This window comes from Siphateles boraxobius, unplaced genomic scaffold, assembly GCF_051911475.1.
Source record: "Siphateles boraxobius isolate OS27281-9 unplaced genomic scaffold, OSU_SipBor_1 20, whole genome shotgun sequence".
Taxonomy (NCBI): Eukaryota; Metazoa; Chordata; class Actinopteri; order Cypriniformes; family Leuciscidae; genus Siphateles; species Siphateles boraxobius.
Window position 1 is genome coordinate 1,238,657 of NW_027508811.1, and position 17,730 is coordinate 1,256,386.

At 39.8% G+C, this 17,730-nt stretch overlaps 1 protein-coding gene across 4 annotated transcripts in view; it reads right to left on the minus strand.

The window, feature by feature from the left end:
* The window catches only part of thada (THADA armadillo repeat containing), a 123,806-nt gene that overhangs the window by 12,008 nt on the left and 94,068 nt on the right, over positions 1-17,730 (minus strand). For all 4 annotated transcript variants that reach the window (XM_077236380.1, XM_077236379.1, XM_077236378.1 and 1 more), the window contains exons 32-34: positions 8,639-9,036; positions 5,722-5,846; positions 2,277-2,349 (exon numbers count right to left, since the gene is read on the minus strand). In XM_077236380.1, coding sequence (XP_077092495.1) covers positions 2,277-2,349; positions 5,722-5,846; positions 8,639-9,036 — 596 coding nt within the window. The remainder of the gene's footprint in view (positions 1-2,276; positions 2,350-5,721; positions 5,847-8,638; positions 9,037-17,730) is intronic.

Sequence of the window (17,730 nt, forward strand, 5' to 3'; positions counted from 1 at the left end):
GCCATCATTGACACCCTCAAGCAAGAGGGTAAGACACAGAAAGAAATTTCTGAACAAATAGGCTGTTCCCAGAGTGCTGTATCAAGGCACCTCAGTGGGAAGTCTGTGGGAGGGAAAAAGTGTGGCAAAAAATGCTGCACAACGAGAAGAGGTGACCGGACCCTGAGGAAGATTGTGGAGAAGGATCGATTCCAGACCTTGGGGGACCTGCGGAAGCAGTGGACTGAGTCTGGAGTAGAAACATCCAGAGCCACCGTGCACAGGCGTGTGCAGGAAATGGGCTTCAGGTGCCGCATTCCCCAGGTCAAGCCACTTTTGAACCAGAAACAGCGGCAGAAGCGCCTGACCTGGGCTACAGAGAAGCAGCACTGGACTGTTGCTCAGTGGTCCAAAGTACTTTTTTCGGATGAAAGCAAATTTTGCATGTCATTCGGAAATCAAGGTGCCAGAGTCTGGAGGAAGACTGGGGAGAAGGAAATGCCAAAATGCCTGAAGTCCAGTGTCAAGTACCCACAGTCATTGATGTTCTGGGGTGCCATGTCAGCTGCTGGTGTTGGTCCACTGTGTTTTATCAAGGGCAGGGTCAATGCAGCTAGCTATCAGGAGATAAAGATCTGCTGAAAAGCTTTATGGAGATGAAGATTTCATTTTTCAGCACGACCTGGCACCTGCTCCCAGTGCCAAAACCACTGGTAAATGGTTTACTGACCATGTTATTACTGTGCTCAATTGGCCTGCCAACTCTCCTGACCTGAACCCCAAACAGAATCTGTGGGATATTGTGAAGAGAAAGTTGAGAGACGCAAGACCCAACACTCTGGATGAGCTTAAGGCCGCTATCGAAGCATCCTGGGCCTCCATAACACCTCAGCAGTGCCACAGGCTGATTGCCTCCATGCCACGCCGCATTGAAGCAGTCATTTCTGCAAAAGGATTCCCGACCAAGTATTGAGTACATAACTGAACATAATTATTTGAAGGTTGACTTTTTTTTTTGTATTAAAAACACTTCTTTTATTGGTCGGATGAAATATGCTAATTTTTTGAGATAGGAATTTTGGGTTTTCATGAGCTGTATTCCAAAATCATCAGTATTAAAACAATAAAAGACCTGAAATATTTCAGTTGGTGTGCAATGAATCTAAAATATATGAAAGTTTAATTTTTATCATTACATTATGGAAAATAATGAACTTTATCACAATATGCTAATTTTTTGAGACGGACCTGTATTACTACAATTAAAATAACTGTTTTTATGTTAATATATTTTAAAATGTAATTTATTAAGCTCAAGAGTGTAACTTTGGTTTGAGAAGTGTTGGGGGACAAAATGGGTGAACATTTTTTCAATTTGAATCCCATTTCCTGCATTTACATACATTTAGGGACTATGGTGATACAAAATCCAGGAAATAATTAAGTTGATTATAAAGATAAATTCTGACAAAAATAAAAGTAGGCTACTAAACTTTGTATAACAAAAAGATGTCTTACTTTTTTATTGTTTTATTGCCAAGGCTTGAGATAATCATTTTATAAAGTCAAAAATGTTTACCATTAATGTTTTGTTACTTTAAACAATTACGCCCGTGATTAATTTAATGGATAGCTGAATATTCAGCATCATTACTCCAGTCTTCAGTGTGACATTATTCATCAGAAATTATTCTAATATGCTGATTTGGTGCTCAAGAAACATTTCTTATGATCAGTGTTAAAAACAGTTGTGCTGTTTTTTTGTGATTTTTTTTTTAAGGATTATTTGATGAATTAAAAGTAAAAATCTTTTATAACATTATAAATATCTTTACGGTCAATCTAGATCAATTTAATGCTTCCGTGCAGAATAAAAGTATTAATAATAATATAAAAAAAATTGAATGGTAGTGTAACTGCTTTTATCTCTTTATGCCATTGAAATCACACTGTGAACTGAGAAAAATTATCTTGGGACCATAAACCTCATCACACTTAGTGGCTAATCGTCCAACGACCATTCACAAACATTTCAGCGACCTACAAACAACATTTACAGCTCTTAAAAACTTTCTGGAGCCTGTGGTAAAGCTAAAGCACCTATGCTCTTTTTTCCCAGGGATTGCCTTGTTTGTAGTGAGATGTGGCGGAATGTTAAGCCGCTATAAGGTTAAGTATCTGTAATCTGCTCCAGTCTAGATAGAGTGTCCAGTTAAACATGCTTGAGTCAGTCTGGAAACTTCCTACACAGTACACTCTTTCCTTTCTTAATTCTCATTTCTTTTCTTCTTCTTTACCTGTGGCATTGATTCAGCCAGGTGCACCACCAGTCGAGACGTTACGGAGAGAGTGGCACAGTAGAGCTCCACACTGAAACACACAGAAGAACATGTGCATACTTCAATCCATAACCAAAAACAAGAAGGGCTGGGTGATGCAACTAAAAATACATATTGATCAAGTCTAGAATGATAAGGTTCCCACACTTTTAGACCAATGAATTTCCTTGAATTAGAAATCATTTTACAGAGATGACTAAGCAAATTTCTATTTCTTCAATGTAAGATAACAATGTTTTGAATGAAAAATTTAAACAATTGTAATTATTATTGTACAAATGTTTCTCTACACAAGCTCTCAAAAAGAGCAGGACGTTTTCTCATTTTCATGAACTTTCCAGGACTGAAATAACCATTTTTTAATTTTCCTGATTTTTCCATGACAATCCATACCTTGATCAAAAATGCTGCCTAATCATGAATTGAAAACATACAATTGAAAACGACCGCCAGGCCGAGTCTAGAGGGGCGATTTTTTAACTTGATCTCAGAAGAACAGGTGTAATCCAGCATGTGTTGTCCAACAGAACACGGCTCCCAAAATACACTGAGCAAATGTGCCATTCCACAACACTGCAAGTGTCCCACTTCATTACACAATTGCAAAGACACAGCAAGTATTATGGTGTTTCTTAAATCACAGGATGACTGCTACAAAAGACAGATATCATGTCACACTGTACAAATAACAATACGCCATGAAGCATTTTCCAACACTGAACTTAAGAGGAGAGATTGAAAGCGTATAAGCGTTGCAGGGAGCGGGAGTCTTTGTAATGTAATACCGACGACCTGTCCACTGTTCACTGGGATGTGAAGGTGTCTGTTATTCTGAGGCCCCTACAGGCAACTAGAAGTAAAAAACAACAGACCAACTGCACCTGCTGCTACATAAACACATATTAAGACACGCACACAACCTCCAAGCATATACATACCCACAAATTGTAGGGAATAACCCTATGTAAAGGTATATTAACCCACTCTCTCAATTGAAAACACAGGTAGCTGCGGCCCTTTAATGTGTAAATCAATCTCTTTCCCGCCCTGCCGTAGGTATGAACGGATGATTGATGTACACGGGGCGGCTGGCGACCACAGGTATGTGTGGTTTCTTTTGTAGTCGGAGCCCACATCTGAAGCCATTACGCTTCCCTGCTAACAGCGCTAGCCACTCAACAGAGTACCTCTCGTCTCCCCAGAGGGATATACATATCACCCCAGACCACTGCTTCAACAATAAGGAGGTTTGTTGGAGTCCACAGATGCTGAGAACATGCTGTGTTTTTAGGGTGTCGGTGCAATGTTTTATGCAACATTAATAGTTTAAATTTGGTGTGGATCTTTCTGCACAACTGGATGCAAATGGAAAAAAAAATATGTTTATGCCTAAATCCCTAAAGGTTCACATTTACCATTGTTTGGTGAATTTTCAAAGGCGAAATCTGGTGATTTCAGTTCAGTTCGATGAAGAATTTCATGCGAGGGTTAAAGATTTCCACATGCAGATTTCGCTCGTGTTCAAGTTGGTCACGCAAATTCGCTGCTTTGACCAACAGAAAGCTGCTTGTTTTGAAATTTACTTCTGTGTGAGCTGTGCCTCATACATGCTACAATACTTACAATATACTGTACATGTACAGTATACATGCACATTAACTTTGACATCCCATTCTTAATCAGTAGGGTTTAATATGGAGTTGCAGCTCCCCACCCTTTGCACCCTTAACAGTTTAAACTCTTCTGGGAATTTTTGACAATTCTTCTAGGAGCACATTAGTGAGGTCAGGCACTGATGTTGGACGAAAAGGCCTGGCTCACAGTCTCCGCTCTAATTCATCCCAAAGGTGTTCTATCAGGTTGAGGTCAGTACTCTGTGCAGGCCAGTCAAGTTTCTCCAAACCAAACTCACTCATCCATGTCTTGATGGACCTTGCTTTGTACACTGTCATGTTGGAACAGGAAGCTCCCATAAAGTTGGGAGAATGAAATTGTCCAAAATGTCTTGGTATGCTGAAGCATTAAGCGTTCCTTTCACTGGAACTAAGGTGCCAAGCCCAACCCCTGAAAAACAACCCCACACCATAACCCCCCCTACACCAAACTTTACACTTGGCACAATGCAGTGAGGTAAGAACCGTTCTCCTGGCAACCACCAAACCCAAACTAGTCCATTGGAATTTCAGACACAGAAGCGTGATTCATCAGTCCAGAGAACACGTCTCCACTGCTCTAGAATCCAGTGGCGGTGTGTTTTACACCACTGCATCCGATACTTTGCATTGCACTTGGTGATGTAAGGCTTGGATGCAGCTGCTCGGCCATGGAAACCCATTCCTTGAAGCTCTCTACGCACTGTCCTTGAGCTAAACTGAAGGCCACATGAGGTATGAAGGTTTGGAGGTCTGTAGCTATTGACTCTGCAGAAAATTGGTGACTTCTTCGCACTGTGCGCCTCAGCATGCGCTGACCCCACTCTGTGATTTTACGTGGCCTACCACTTAGTGGCTGAGTAGCTGTGAATTCAAGCGTGTTATAATACCACTAACCACTAAAAGTTGACTGTAATATATTTAGTAGTGAGGAAATTTCACGAATGGACTTATTGCACAGATGGCAACCTATCACAGTACCACATTTGACTGAGAAGCAGTCTGCGTGCCTAGGTGCTTGATTTTATACAACTGTGGCCATGGAAAGTGATTGGAACACGTGAATTCAATGATTTGGAGGCGTGTCCCAATACTTTTGGCAATATAGTGTACATTAGATATTTTTTGCATGTGAAATGTTGCTAATGTAAACACTACCCGCATCTGCCATTGTTTCCACTAGTGGTCAACTGATGTCCTATGTTGTTGCTGATAGAGAGCTCGACGGTCAATACAATGCTGTGATATAGGCTACATAATACAATTTAATAACAGCAAATGAGATATACCAATAATAGATATAATGTGATAGGCTAAAATATTATTGGAGATTTGGGCTCGTTTAGATTTCCATGATTATCATTGAAACAGGCATCAATTATAGTAGTTCATCCACTAATGGTTTCATTGTCTCGAAATCAATGGGTTTTTTAAATAGGTGTTTGGCTAAATGTCTTACTCAAGCTCAAGATATTTCAATTTTATTCTATGAAAAAATATACAAATAACCACCCCTTTTGAAGTTTCTACCTCTCATTTATAGACTAACTTTAGCTCTCTCTTTTTTTCTCTTCTGTCGATTGTAATAAGGCTTCAAAATTCATACATTTGTGTTAATTTATGAAGACTATCATGATGAACAAAACTCGTAAGAATCAATAGCTTTTGTTTGTCACAGAGCTTATTTTCTGCAATAATTTAAAAGTCAATGGAAAAAATATAGATAATACAGTTTGATCTACATGGTTAACCTGTGTGTAGAGGTCTCAAGCAGTGTGAGGAGATGCTCTAGAACCTCCTGACAGCTCAAATACATCATCCCATCTCTCCAGGGCAGCAGGGAAGAAAGTGGGAGGACAGCAAGAACCTGCAAAACCTGTGAAACACCAAGAGAAATGGAGACTTTAGTCAGGGTAGACACCCTATTATACTGTTTTTTACAAAACAAGCTGTATTTTCTAAGTTGCATTGTTTGAACGATAAAGCATCATTTTCTGTTTCATGTCAAAATAAATATGGCATCTAACCTGACTGATCATATACAAAGAGCCAGAGACATAAAATGAGCTGAAGTCTGTCTAGAATGTTTTGTGAATATTCTCATTTGCCAACCACACTTTTCAACCCATATTCCTTTCATCCATATGAACATTCCCTTATTCCACCCTCCCGTCTGTCAGTAACATTCCTCCCTCCCTCCCAGTCCATCCATCTATCCCCCCATCCCCCTGCACATAAAACACATCTGGTTCAGCTCTGGCCCTCGGGTTTTCCCCCAAATACTCGCCTCAGAAGAGCGAGGGAGTTAACGGAAGACTTGTTTTTCTTTTCCTCAGACCCCCACCGTCTTTCCTTTCCTTTAACGTGACAGGCCTGGTAGCTCATAGGGGTTTGTTGACATTATTTAGACTTATTTAGGTTGATTATTATTTCTTGGGGTGCACAAAGCATTAAATAAGCATATTTTTAATGGTTCTCTATGGCATCCTTACTTGATTATATTATAGTATTTTATATTTTGGTAAGTTGGATCAGTGGTTCCCAACCCTGGTCCTGGAATACCCCCAGCACTGCACAGTTTAGATGTCTCCATAATCAAACACAGTTGACTCAACTCATCAGCTTGTTAGTAAAGATTCCAAGACCTCAGATGGGTGTGTTAGATAAGAGAAATATCCAAAATGTGCAGTGTTGGGAGGTACTCCAGGACTGGGGTTGGGAAACACTGCATTAAATTATATTGAAGTACATGATTAAACCAGTGTGGATTTAGTCCTAAGACGAAACCTGTAAAATGAATATTTTCAGAACAGATTTAAGCACTAGGCTGTAGTTCAATGCATATTTTCTTATTAGTGTAGCCACTTGAGCCCATAGAGGAAATTAGCCTAACTTTCCCAGAATGCTTTGGTGGAACATAAGACTTACCTTGGAAACCAGGCCATATCGAAAGTCTAGAGCCTAACAGCAGGACTTTAAACATTAACAGTTGGCCTATAAAACAGCTTTTAAGAACACACACACACACACACACACACACACACACACACACACACACACACACACACACACACACACACACACACACACACACACACACACACACACACACACACACACACACACACATACACATACACATACACATACACATACACATACACATACACACACACACACACACACATACACATACACATACACATACACATACACATACACACACACACACACACACACACACACACACACACACACACACACACACACACACACACACACACAGAAAAGCCTATTCCTGTCAGTTCGAACATTTCTTAATGATAGAAACGGCAAAACAGAAGGGTAATTGATGGTTGGTTGAGTGTTTATGAGGAATTGAAACATGAGCCCTTTTTGCTAAACAGGAAATCGTCTGCCATTTCACTTTGCAGGGCCAAAGAAATTTGTGTGTATGGAGTGAATGGAAATTAAATGACATTTAGCCGGTCTCATTCAGATACAGTTGTTAATAGCCCTTGTCCAGCAGGTTTTTACAGCGTAGACGTTTATTCAGCTAATCAGAGAATCCCTGTACAAAGGAATGTCATTTCTAGAGCTGAATTCACAAATCTCAGGGCCACAGAGTTCTATGATCAGTGTTTTTATGAATTTCAACATGGTGAAAATAACAATACAAAGGTTTCGGCTGCTAACCTGCATCAAGTTTGATTCACAAAAATTGTGAGATCCACAAATCAAACTTTCTAGTAATATTACATTTATATTTTGTAAAGATTTTTCCCTATTGGCTTTCCTATTATATTTTGTAAAGTGTTTTGTAGTGTTTGTTGTAAGGTTTTGGGGAGTATGTTAAAAGCTTTGTTAGGTTTCCGAATGAGTGGTAAAGTTTCTTGAAAATTATTGTAATTATATCAAATTAAAATGTATACTAGTACATTTTAATGGTGTAATAATTATTGGTCGTGTAAGAAATACACTTATTTTGATGTGTTGAGTAACACTAGCTAACCGTGGTGTGTTATTCGATTACATATAAAGTTAAATAATTTTAATTGTAATAAATTGAAATTTCATCAATGTAGATGCATAATTACAAATAGATTTAAAACATTACATACAAGTTTCAACAGAAAGGACATTACAGTATATTTTAGTCAACCATACATGCTTGTCAGTACATTGGACATTATTTAATCTTATTTCTAAGAAAATAGAAGTAATTGTGAAATTAAATGAAGTATAGAGATTCAGCTAATTTAATTTATTATACATTTAAAACAATACGTTCATTTAAATGCAATACACATGCAATTAAGTGTCCAAAAGCATTACACTCAGTAACTATATTCATACTCATTCGCTTAACTATATTCTTTTAAAGTATATTATTTCTGTACGCTGATAAAATGGGTCTAGAAACAATTTCCATTCAGAAATTGCTAGTAAATTTCACAGTTACAACTATGAAGCAAGATTGTTTCAAGATGTAACACAAATTGTGCAGTTTTTGTTCTTTTAATTTTGTTCAGTTAAGTTCTTTTAGTTTTAAAGTTTTGTAAAGTTGCAGTTTTTTCATATTGTGTGATAGTTTCTTTTTGTTATTTTTTTGCAGTGTGTTTTATTAGTTGTGCAGAGGATGACAACACAAAAGGGTGGTTTCCTCACCTTGGCTTGACACCCCGGGTATGTCTCATGAAGGGCCAAAGAGGTGAGGCTGGACACACTGAGTTCAAAGGGCAAGGGTCCCTGACCACAATGCTGAGACTTGTCCTCTGTCCTCTGAAGTCTCTTGAGGAACTGTTCCAGGGCAAACAGCCGAACCTCATAGTGTGGGCACTGAAGCAGCCGTTCCAGGAGGTCTCTCTGAAACCCGTCAGCCTCAGGACATTTCCAGAGGTGAGGTGATTCCACACAGACACTGATAGCTATGTGAGCCAGACTCTGCAGGTACTGTGTGGCTCCAGGGACTGAGAGGTCTATGTCGTCGTGTCCCTGAGGGGCCACAAGTTCTGAGGCCATAAGAATGTGCAGAGTTTCCTCACGTAGTTTCTTCAGCAGAGACTCTATGAACGTAGACAATGAATGTACTCCATTAGATGTGAGAGAAGATATTCTAAAATTAAAGCATAATTTATCTTGACATATCAAAGTGTACAATGCAATAAGAGAACTACTTTGACTAGTGTTTATTAGTAAAAGATGATCAACCTTTGAACTTGCACTACTAAATATTGATTCAGCTTCACTATGACACCACTATATGCTCTGCTGAAAGGCATCCTGGGAAATACAAGTGCTTCAGAGCCTCAAACATACTATTTTCCTTATTTAATTATTATGAACACAATATTCTTCTGAAGGCTAAATAAAGCTCACTTCTCCATCCAAGAAGTTCCAATGACTCATTCCAACTCCCACAATGCAACCCAATCCAGCACTGCACATGATTCAATGAGGAGTGGACCAGAGGGAATGCCATACTGCATTCCCCAAGAGACGGGCCCGGTTACCGTGACAGCAGAGCATGAAAAGAGCCCTCGTACACTTCTCGGAGCATGCTCAGATTGACCTAAAGCATCGAGTGTGTAGTGAGCTCTAATTTAGCAAAGTGTGAGAGGGGATTTTGTATGCGTGTATACTTGCCTGTCTCTTTAGGGCATGGACATTGCTCAACACCTGTTTCAACGATGTTAATTGTTGACATGTTCACACAGACCCAGACCATTATTATAAGAAGGGGGTGATGGGAAGGCATGTTTAAAACCAGGGTGGAGATGTTGACAAACATTGACAAACGACAAACATTGTAGTGATGAGAAGAGGAATATCTAATCTAATGTGGAAAATACCTCATCACCAGAACCCTGACACAGACATCGGCAACATAACGTCAACCCAAGAAACAGAGAGCAAGTTGTTTAAAGAGTCAGTCATTTATCATATATAAAATGTACACATGCTTTAGCTCATGTTTCGTTGCTTCACTCAGTCAGAGGCACAAACATCTGTAGACTATATGTTCCTTCAAAATCATCCAAAGTCAGTCTATTAAAAGTGGACAATGTACACATTTGATACACTATTACTATTACAAATTGTGTCTAATGCTCATCAAGGCATTTATTTGATCAAAATTACAGTTAAAATAGTATTATTAAATATTATAAAATACAAGTACAATTTAAACTGCTTTCTGTTTAAAAATCTTATTTATTACTGTGATGGCATAGGAAAAATGTCAACATCATTACTCCAGTCTTCAGTCTTGCCACACGAAATCATTCAGAAATTGTAACATGCTGATTTGCTGCTCAAGAAAAATTTCTTATTATCAGTGTTAAAAACAGTTGTGATACTAGCATTCTAGCATTTTAGCGTTTCGCAAATTTAAATGAATTTACACAAAATTGATTACAAACAGTTGACAATTTTCAAAGAGGCTAGCTTTGAAAGCATAAGATTCCATCCACCCTCCCTTCAGAGCGTCTCCAAAGCCACGCCTCCTTCAAAACACATGAATGTGTATAGCAAGGAGCATACAAATGCGTCACGAGACAAGAGACGGCGTTAAACTACCTCATGTCTCAAAGCACAAAAGAATACAATAATAATAAACAAACAACTTAAAGAGCACTGTCCAGTACCACCTGACTGCTGCAGATAAATTGCCATTGAAAAGCATAAATTCGAGTCACAAACTGCTCCGAATATAACGTCACAGTTTTCCATCTCTTCCAAATTACAGTAGTTATGGCGTGAACGCAACATAAGCTTGTTACTTTGGTTCAGGAGAAACCATAGCATGAAACGCACTAAAGACGTGAAATGCGCGGAGATATGAAAATACATAGGTTGACATGCAGGTAGGATTTTATGGTCCTGCGCCTTCCACAGATGAGATTATATATATTGTGACGGATCGTCTGCCTCTCCCTCGTAATTAGCGCCACCCCGTCCCTTAATTCGCCGTCCTTCACCAGGCTCCCGACTGGAGTGGTTGCGATTGGAGAGGAGGGGCGCTGATAAGGAGAATTGTGCGGCATGTGATGAGGCACACCTGACGAGAATGAACCCTCATCACCGCCACCTGTTAAATGCTGAGCACGCATCTCCTCGGGAGAGGGATTCCCGCGCTGCCAGAGCTGCGAGTCGCCGGACCCGCGGTCCAAGCCGAGAAGACGTGTGATGCCGGATGCCGAAGCCGCCGCCCCCACCCCCTCACGCCTCGACCCATGGAGATGAGGTAGACCGTCATCCGCCGGACACCGCCCGTTACCTGGACCCATCCCATCTCTTCACTACCCTTCCTTCACGACACCCCGGCACAACGAAGACACCAGATCCCTGTTTGTTTTAACACTTCATTTCCCCTGTTTTTTTGGACATTTTATGTTTATTTACTTTAATAAATGCCTCTCCGAGGCTTGACACCACTCCCACTGTGCCTGTCATTTGCTCTACCCGCCACAATATATATATATATATATATAGATACATTTATTTACAGTAAATGTGTGTATATACAGTATATACACACATTTAGACCACTTAACTAAGTGCTTGCCATCAGTATGGGAAGAGACTTTCAACCAGCATAACAAAACATGTTTCTGGAACAAATCACCAACCCTGCTTTTAAAATATTATTTTCATATTTAAAGGGGTCCTATTATGCCCTTTTACGTAATCTTGATTTAGTTTTTGGCGTGTACTAGAATATGCTTTCATGCTTGATTGTTCAAAAAACACATTACAAGATAACTGCACCACGCCGTTTAGTTCCGATTTCGATGAAGCCCCTCCTTCCGAAATATGAAATGTGCTGTGATTGGTTAGCTGGCCCAGTGTATTGTGATTGGCACCACTTAGCACGTGTTCGGGAAATGTCACGCCCCTTACCATAACCACGAGTTTCATCTGCTCAGATATAAATATTAAGGATGGCGTCAATTTCAAACCAATTCAAGCCTGATTACGAATTAAGAATGGTAACAAACAAAGAGGATCGTCCAGAACGGATTTCAGGCACGTTTCATAGTGGAATGTTTTTTTCCCATCATTTTCTTATACATTTTAGATACGATGTTATACACCATTTAATCATGATATTTGTCGAAAAACTATGGTAATACAATCAGTAATCGATCAGAAAACCATGGTTCATTTTCCTAAGGGGCGGTGAACACCCTTACAAAAGCGAGAGCTTACAAACACTACAGTAAACACTACATCAACACTGTTAGCAGGCTAGCAGAGGCAATCAACTTTGCCCTTTGCACATCATAGCAACTATAAAACTTATAATTGGAACTCTTAATAGAAAACGCAACTACAAATAATAAGACATACTTACAAGTTGTGATCCACAAACAACCAATTGTCCCGACAAAGTTGGAACTGGCTGCTCCGTTTCAGGAGAAGCTTTTGTGCGTAGCCTGCATTTTACTGTCTTATAGTTTCTGGAAGCGGTCTCCGTAAAATGTGCAGCGTACAGATAAACGTTGGAGTTACAGGTATGGGAGGAAAGCTTGCAGCGATAGTGCGACGTCTCTCATCGCAGATAGACAGCTTATGTGAAGGCGCCTCTCCAGGCTTGACCATAGGCCGGAGATGGGCCTGCCCTTGTAAAGGGCCCCCCCAACCTAGGTTGGAGGCGTCTGTTGAGATTACTTTCCTCTTTGAAATCAAGCCTATTCTTAAGTTGGTTTGGTACCAGCCGGCTGCTTTCCAAGGAGCCAGGGCTCTGATACAGCCGTGGTTCACTTTGATGCGTAAGTGGCCAGATCGGCACGCATGAGCCAGTACATAGGGTTTGAACGAGGCCTTAAGAGGATGCATGTACAGTAGACCCAGCTGGAGTACTGATGATGCTGAGACCATGAGACCTAACATCCTCTGAAATCTCTTGAGAGGCGTGCAAGCACCCGCTCTGAACGACGCTGCTAGGTGTTGAATGGTGAGTGCACACTCTGACGTAAGCCGCGCTCTCATTTGTATAGAGTTTATGACTGTTCCCAGGAAGGAAATGCTCTGGACTGGGAGACAGTGCGATTTTGGAAGCATTGATCCTGAGACCTAGGCACCCTAGATGAATGAGGAGCCAGGATCTGTGAATTATTAACTGCGCCTCCGATTGGGCTATAATCAGCCAATCGTCGAGGTTGTTTAACACTCGCACTCCCCGTTGTCTCAGGGGGGTGAGAGCTGCGTCCATGGATTAGGATTCTGGACAGAGCCAGGATTCGAACACGGGTCTCTGGTGCGAAAGCCTTAGATTCCACCACTGAGCAACAGGGGGGGAATGACATAAGACAGTTAACGCAAGCAGAGAAAAGAGCGGCATGTTCTCACCCGAGAACAGCCATCATGAGTGACGCAATTTCAGCAATTCACTGGCTTCAAATTCACTCATAGTGTCTGTCTGGGTCATACACAGAGCTCGAGAGGGCTCTGCATGACGTTTGAAACGTGCGCGAGGGTTGGGTAGCTCTTTTGAACGTAGAGAGAGCTAGCTGCAGGCGCGAGCGGCATACTCTCAAGCGAGAGCCACCGCCCGTGGAGAGTGCAGCTTCTACATTGCAGGTCCCAGGCACGAAGCTGTGAAACATATTCTTATGAACAGTGAGTCGCAGCGGCGAACACACTTTATGGTTTAAAGGATATAGCGCGCCGGATGGCACAGCAGAAGTTGAAAAACCAGGAAGCCGGTGTCCTCAGACTGTTTCGCAGGTCGCTCGTTCCGCTGAAAGGCTTTTCGGCGGCGGCGAAGAAGGCTTCTCAATCCAGAGGTCAGGGAAGTGGAGAGTTCGCTGATGGAGATTAAATCTGATTTTATGGCAGAAATGGGGGCTAATATAGCTATAAGCGCCATGCCCATTCTGGCGGGCTCTGACGCCTCTCCATAGGTTCGTGCAGTTGCCGCAGCAGCTGCACAGCGTTTTAAAAATTTGGCTTCAATATTCTCGAGGAAAGGAGTTTTTCCCACAGTGTAAGCTACTTACACAATACGAGAGACCGCTCGAAAGGGAACAGCATTTCCTTGAAATAGCAGCAGCTCAACCAGGCCTCGTCCTTTTTTTTGCGTATTCTGTGGGCGGGAATTATTTAAATGAGTAACACTGTGACTTCATTAAGCCCAGAAAAAAAACACGTAGTCCAAATCCGCACATCTTTTTTATGCTCAAAAACAGCAAAATTACACAGTATCTACTGTTGAAAAAGTGGAAAAGCATAATAGGACCCCTTTAAATTAAAGAAAAAGTCAAATAAATTATATTTAAAGAAAAATAAGTAAATGAATTAGAATTAGAACATTAGAATAACTACTTGCATTATGTAAATAAATTAACTGATACGAAAACAGGACCATTTATCGATCCTCATGAGTTTTTATCAGCAAATAGCTTCCCCTTGAAATGGCATATGGTGCAATTTATTAACACCTAAAGACATTATTTGCCTGATAGATGTTTAAAACCATACAGAAATTGTACTTTAACCCCTTGGGGTCGGCTATCGCGCCGGCGCGATAGTCTCGCTTTATTTCTTATCAGTGCAAAAGAAACTCAAATAACTCAAGTCGATTTTTGTCATACAGGCAAGTGTTATACATCATTAAAAACTGTTAAATGTCTTCTTTTATTTGTGTACACTAATAATAAAAACAAAAAGTTGTGTTTTTTGTAAAATAAAGAAAAAAAACATGATGCACGTTCTGTCTTCACGTTCACGTTCTGAAACGCGACAGAAAATGATCTGTAACTCAGCCAATACTTGCCACCCACACATGAAAGTAATGTCTTTACAAAGCTTGAAGTCTCCTTTTTTTTCTCGGTTTAAGAAATCCGTATGAAAGCAACGACATGTACAGTTTCTCCAGCCCGAGCTCATTTACTTTAATGTGACCACACCCCCCCGCGCGCGAGCTGTTCTCATTCAAATGATCCACGTGAAGGATCGTAGAGCTGTTAACGCCCTCATCAGCTCTAAACAAAGAATCAGCGACTCCAGTATTTCTCTGCTTTTCATCAGTTTGGAAGGCTTTGTGTGCTGTGGATGTACCTCAGAACACATTTTGATTATTAGAACAATTTTTAGGTAAGAGACATAATAGTAAGTGTTTTATTGTTGCATAAACTTTACATTGTAGCTACTAAACTGGGGCCAGCCTAAAATGTTATGAAATGAGATACAAGTAGCCTATGCTAGTATGAGTGTTTATTCTAATATGGTGAATATTTTAATGTTTAGACCTGTGTTTATTGTTAAATACTGTGTTTGTGGATATCTGCTCAAACGTAGATGTATAATGTAACAATAATGTTTCATAGTTTGGAGCGGCTTGATCGCTGCACGCGCTGAGTTTGGGTCTGAGTCACGCTGTGTTTGAAAAGCAAAACACGCCACACATTAGGCTTCACGCCAAACTCATCTCATTTCATAACGAATAGAAATATTTGAAGTAACATATGATAAACAATATATGTTTGTCTAGTGTAGTGTTACTGAAGTGTTAATTTTTAACGGTTTATAGGCTGCCTGCTATCTAGGCTATTGTTATTATTTTATGCAGCCCTACACATGCCTATATACAAGTGTTACGGTTGTGACGTAATGCAGCTATGTTGTTTCTGCTGTTGTTGCTGCTGTCTCCTTCTCCTTTAGGATTGGTCCTGGATCTAATGCAACGCTATGGGTGGTTGGATCAGAGAAGAGGCTTGGACTATAAATTCCCTGGAATTCCTGTAGAGGGTGCTCTCTGCCTCTTTGATTGCCCCGGTGTTGTACTGTGTGTTTGTCAGCCGGTGAAAATGTAGCCCGATTGTGTGATTTATGTGCTCTTAGCTTGTGTTAGCAGAGTGTTGTGTAACTACTTTGATACTGTGTGATCTGTACCCAGCACATCAGTGCCCGTGATCGTATCTGTATGTTTATAATTAATTTGAGAAGCCGTAGGGGGTGAGTGCCTTGTTTTCTTTGTAGGCCGAAAGGCCGTTATTTTTCTCCTGGTTATTGTGCTAGTTAAGGAGATAGGGTATTTCATTGTATGTTTTGTTTCTTTTTCTGGATTCACAGGAAAGGTAGTTTTCGTGGGAAAGTTAGTTCTGTTTGGTTTATTGTTTTGGCATTAGCTCACCCCTGAAGATCTTGCTTCCAATCTTTTCCCCTGCTTGTTTGATTATTTAATTCTGTATTTTCAAGATATTGTTTTATGAATGTCAACACAATGCGGCCCTGAAAACAACTCGGAGGGCAAGAAAATAGCAATAAACTCAAGCTAACTAAAGGAATTGGTTTTGTTGTTTATGTTACACCCTGACCTAGACCAGGGATCGTAACACAAGGCACAACAAACTAGGTGTTTGTATATATATTTACAAAATACATATACATATACATATATACACTGCCGTTCAAAAGTTTGGGGTCGGTAAGATTTTTAATGTTTTTAAAAGAAGTCACTTATGCTCACCAAGGCTGTATTTATTTGATTAAAAATACAAAACAAACCCAGTAATATTGTGAAATATTATTTCAATGTAAAACAGCTGTTTTCTATGTGAATATATAGTAAAAAGCGTAATTTATTCCTGTGATCAAAGCTGAATTTTCAGCATCATTACTCTTCAGTGTCACATGATCCTTCAGAAATCAATATAATATGATGATGTGATGCTCAAGAAACATTTATGATTATTATAAATGTTGAAAACAGTTGTGTCCCTTTTTTTAATTATTTGATGAACAAAGTTAAAAACAACAGCATTTATTTGAAATAGAATCTTTTGTAACATTATAAATGTCTTTACTGTCACTTTTGATCAATTTAATTCCTCCTTGATGAATAAAAGTATTAATCCATTTTATTTATTTCCCCCCAAAAATAAAATAAAAATTCTTTCTGACCCCAAAGTTTTGAACGGTAGTGTTTATTGTTACAAAAGATTATTTTTCAGATAAATACTGTTCTTTTGAACGTTCTATTCATCAAAGAATCCTGAAATAAAAATGTAAATAACTGTTTTCAACATTGATGATAATGAAAAATGTTTCTTGAGCATCAAATCATCATATTATACTTATTTCTGAATGATCATGTGACACTGAAGACTGGAGTAATGATGCTGAAAATTCAGCTTTGATCCCAGGAATAAATTACACTACTATATATTTACATAGAAAACAGCTGATTCACATTGAAATATTATTTCACAATATTACTGGGTTTGTTTTGTATTTTTAATCAAACAAATGCAGCCTTTGTGAGCATAAGTGACTTCTTTTAAACACATTAAAAATCATACTGACCCCAAACTTTTGAACGGTGTGTGTGTGTGTGTGTGTTGTGTGTGTGTGTGTGTGTGTGGTGTGTGGTGTGTGGTGTGTGGTGTGTGTGGTGTGTGGTGTGTGTGGTGTGTGTGGTGTGTGTGTGTGTGTGTGTGTGTGTGTGTGTGTGTGTGTGTGTGTGTGTGTGTGTGTGTGTGTGTGAGTGTGTGTGTGAAAAATCTAAAATGTATTCCATGATTCGTGCAGCCCTATAGTTTGTCTTGATATCAACATGTTTACAGGTGTTGATTTATTTATTTTTTAGAAAGTGACCAGATGCCACTGGATGAGTCCTGCTGACTTCAACATTCACATGAGTCTCTGTACATGAACATGGTAAAATGAAAAGTCAAACACCTTGGACATGACAGGTATGTAGGCTACTATGTCTCAGGAATGGCACAAAGGTGTGTGACTGTTTAAGTCTTTGT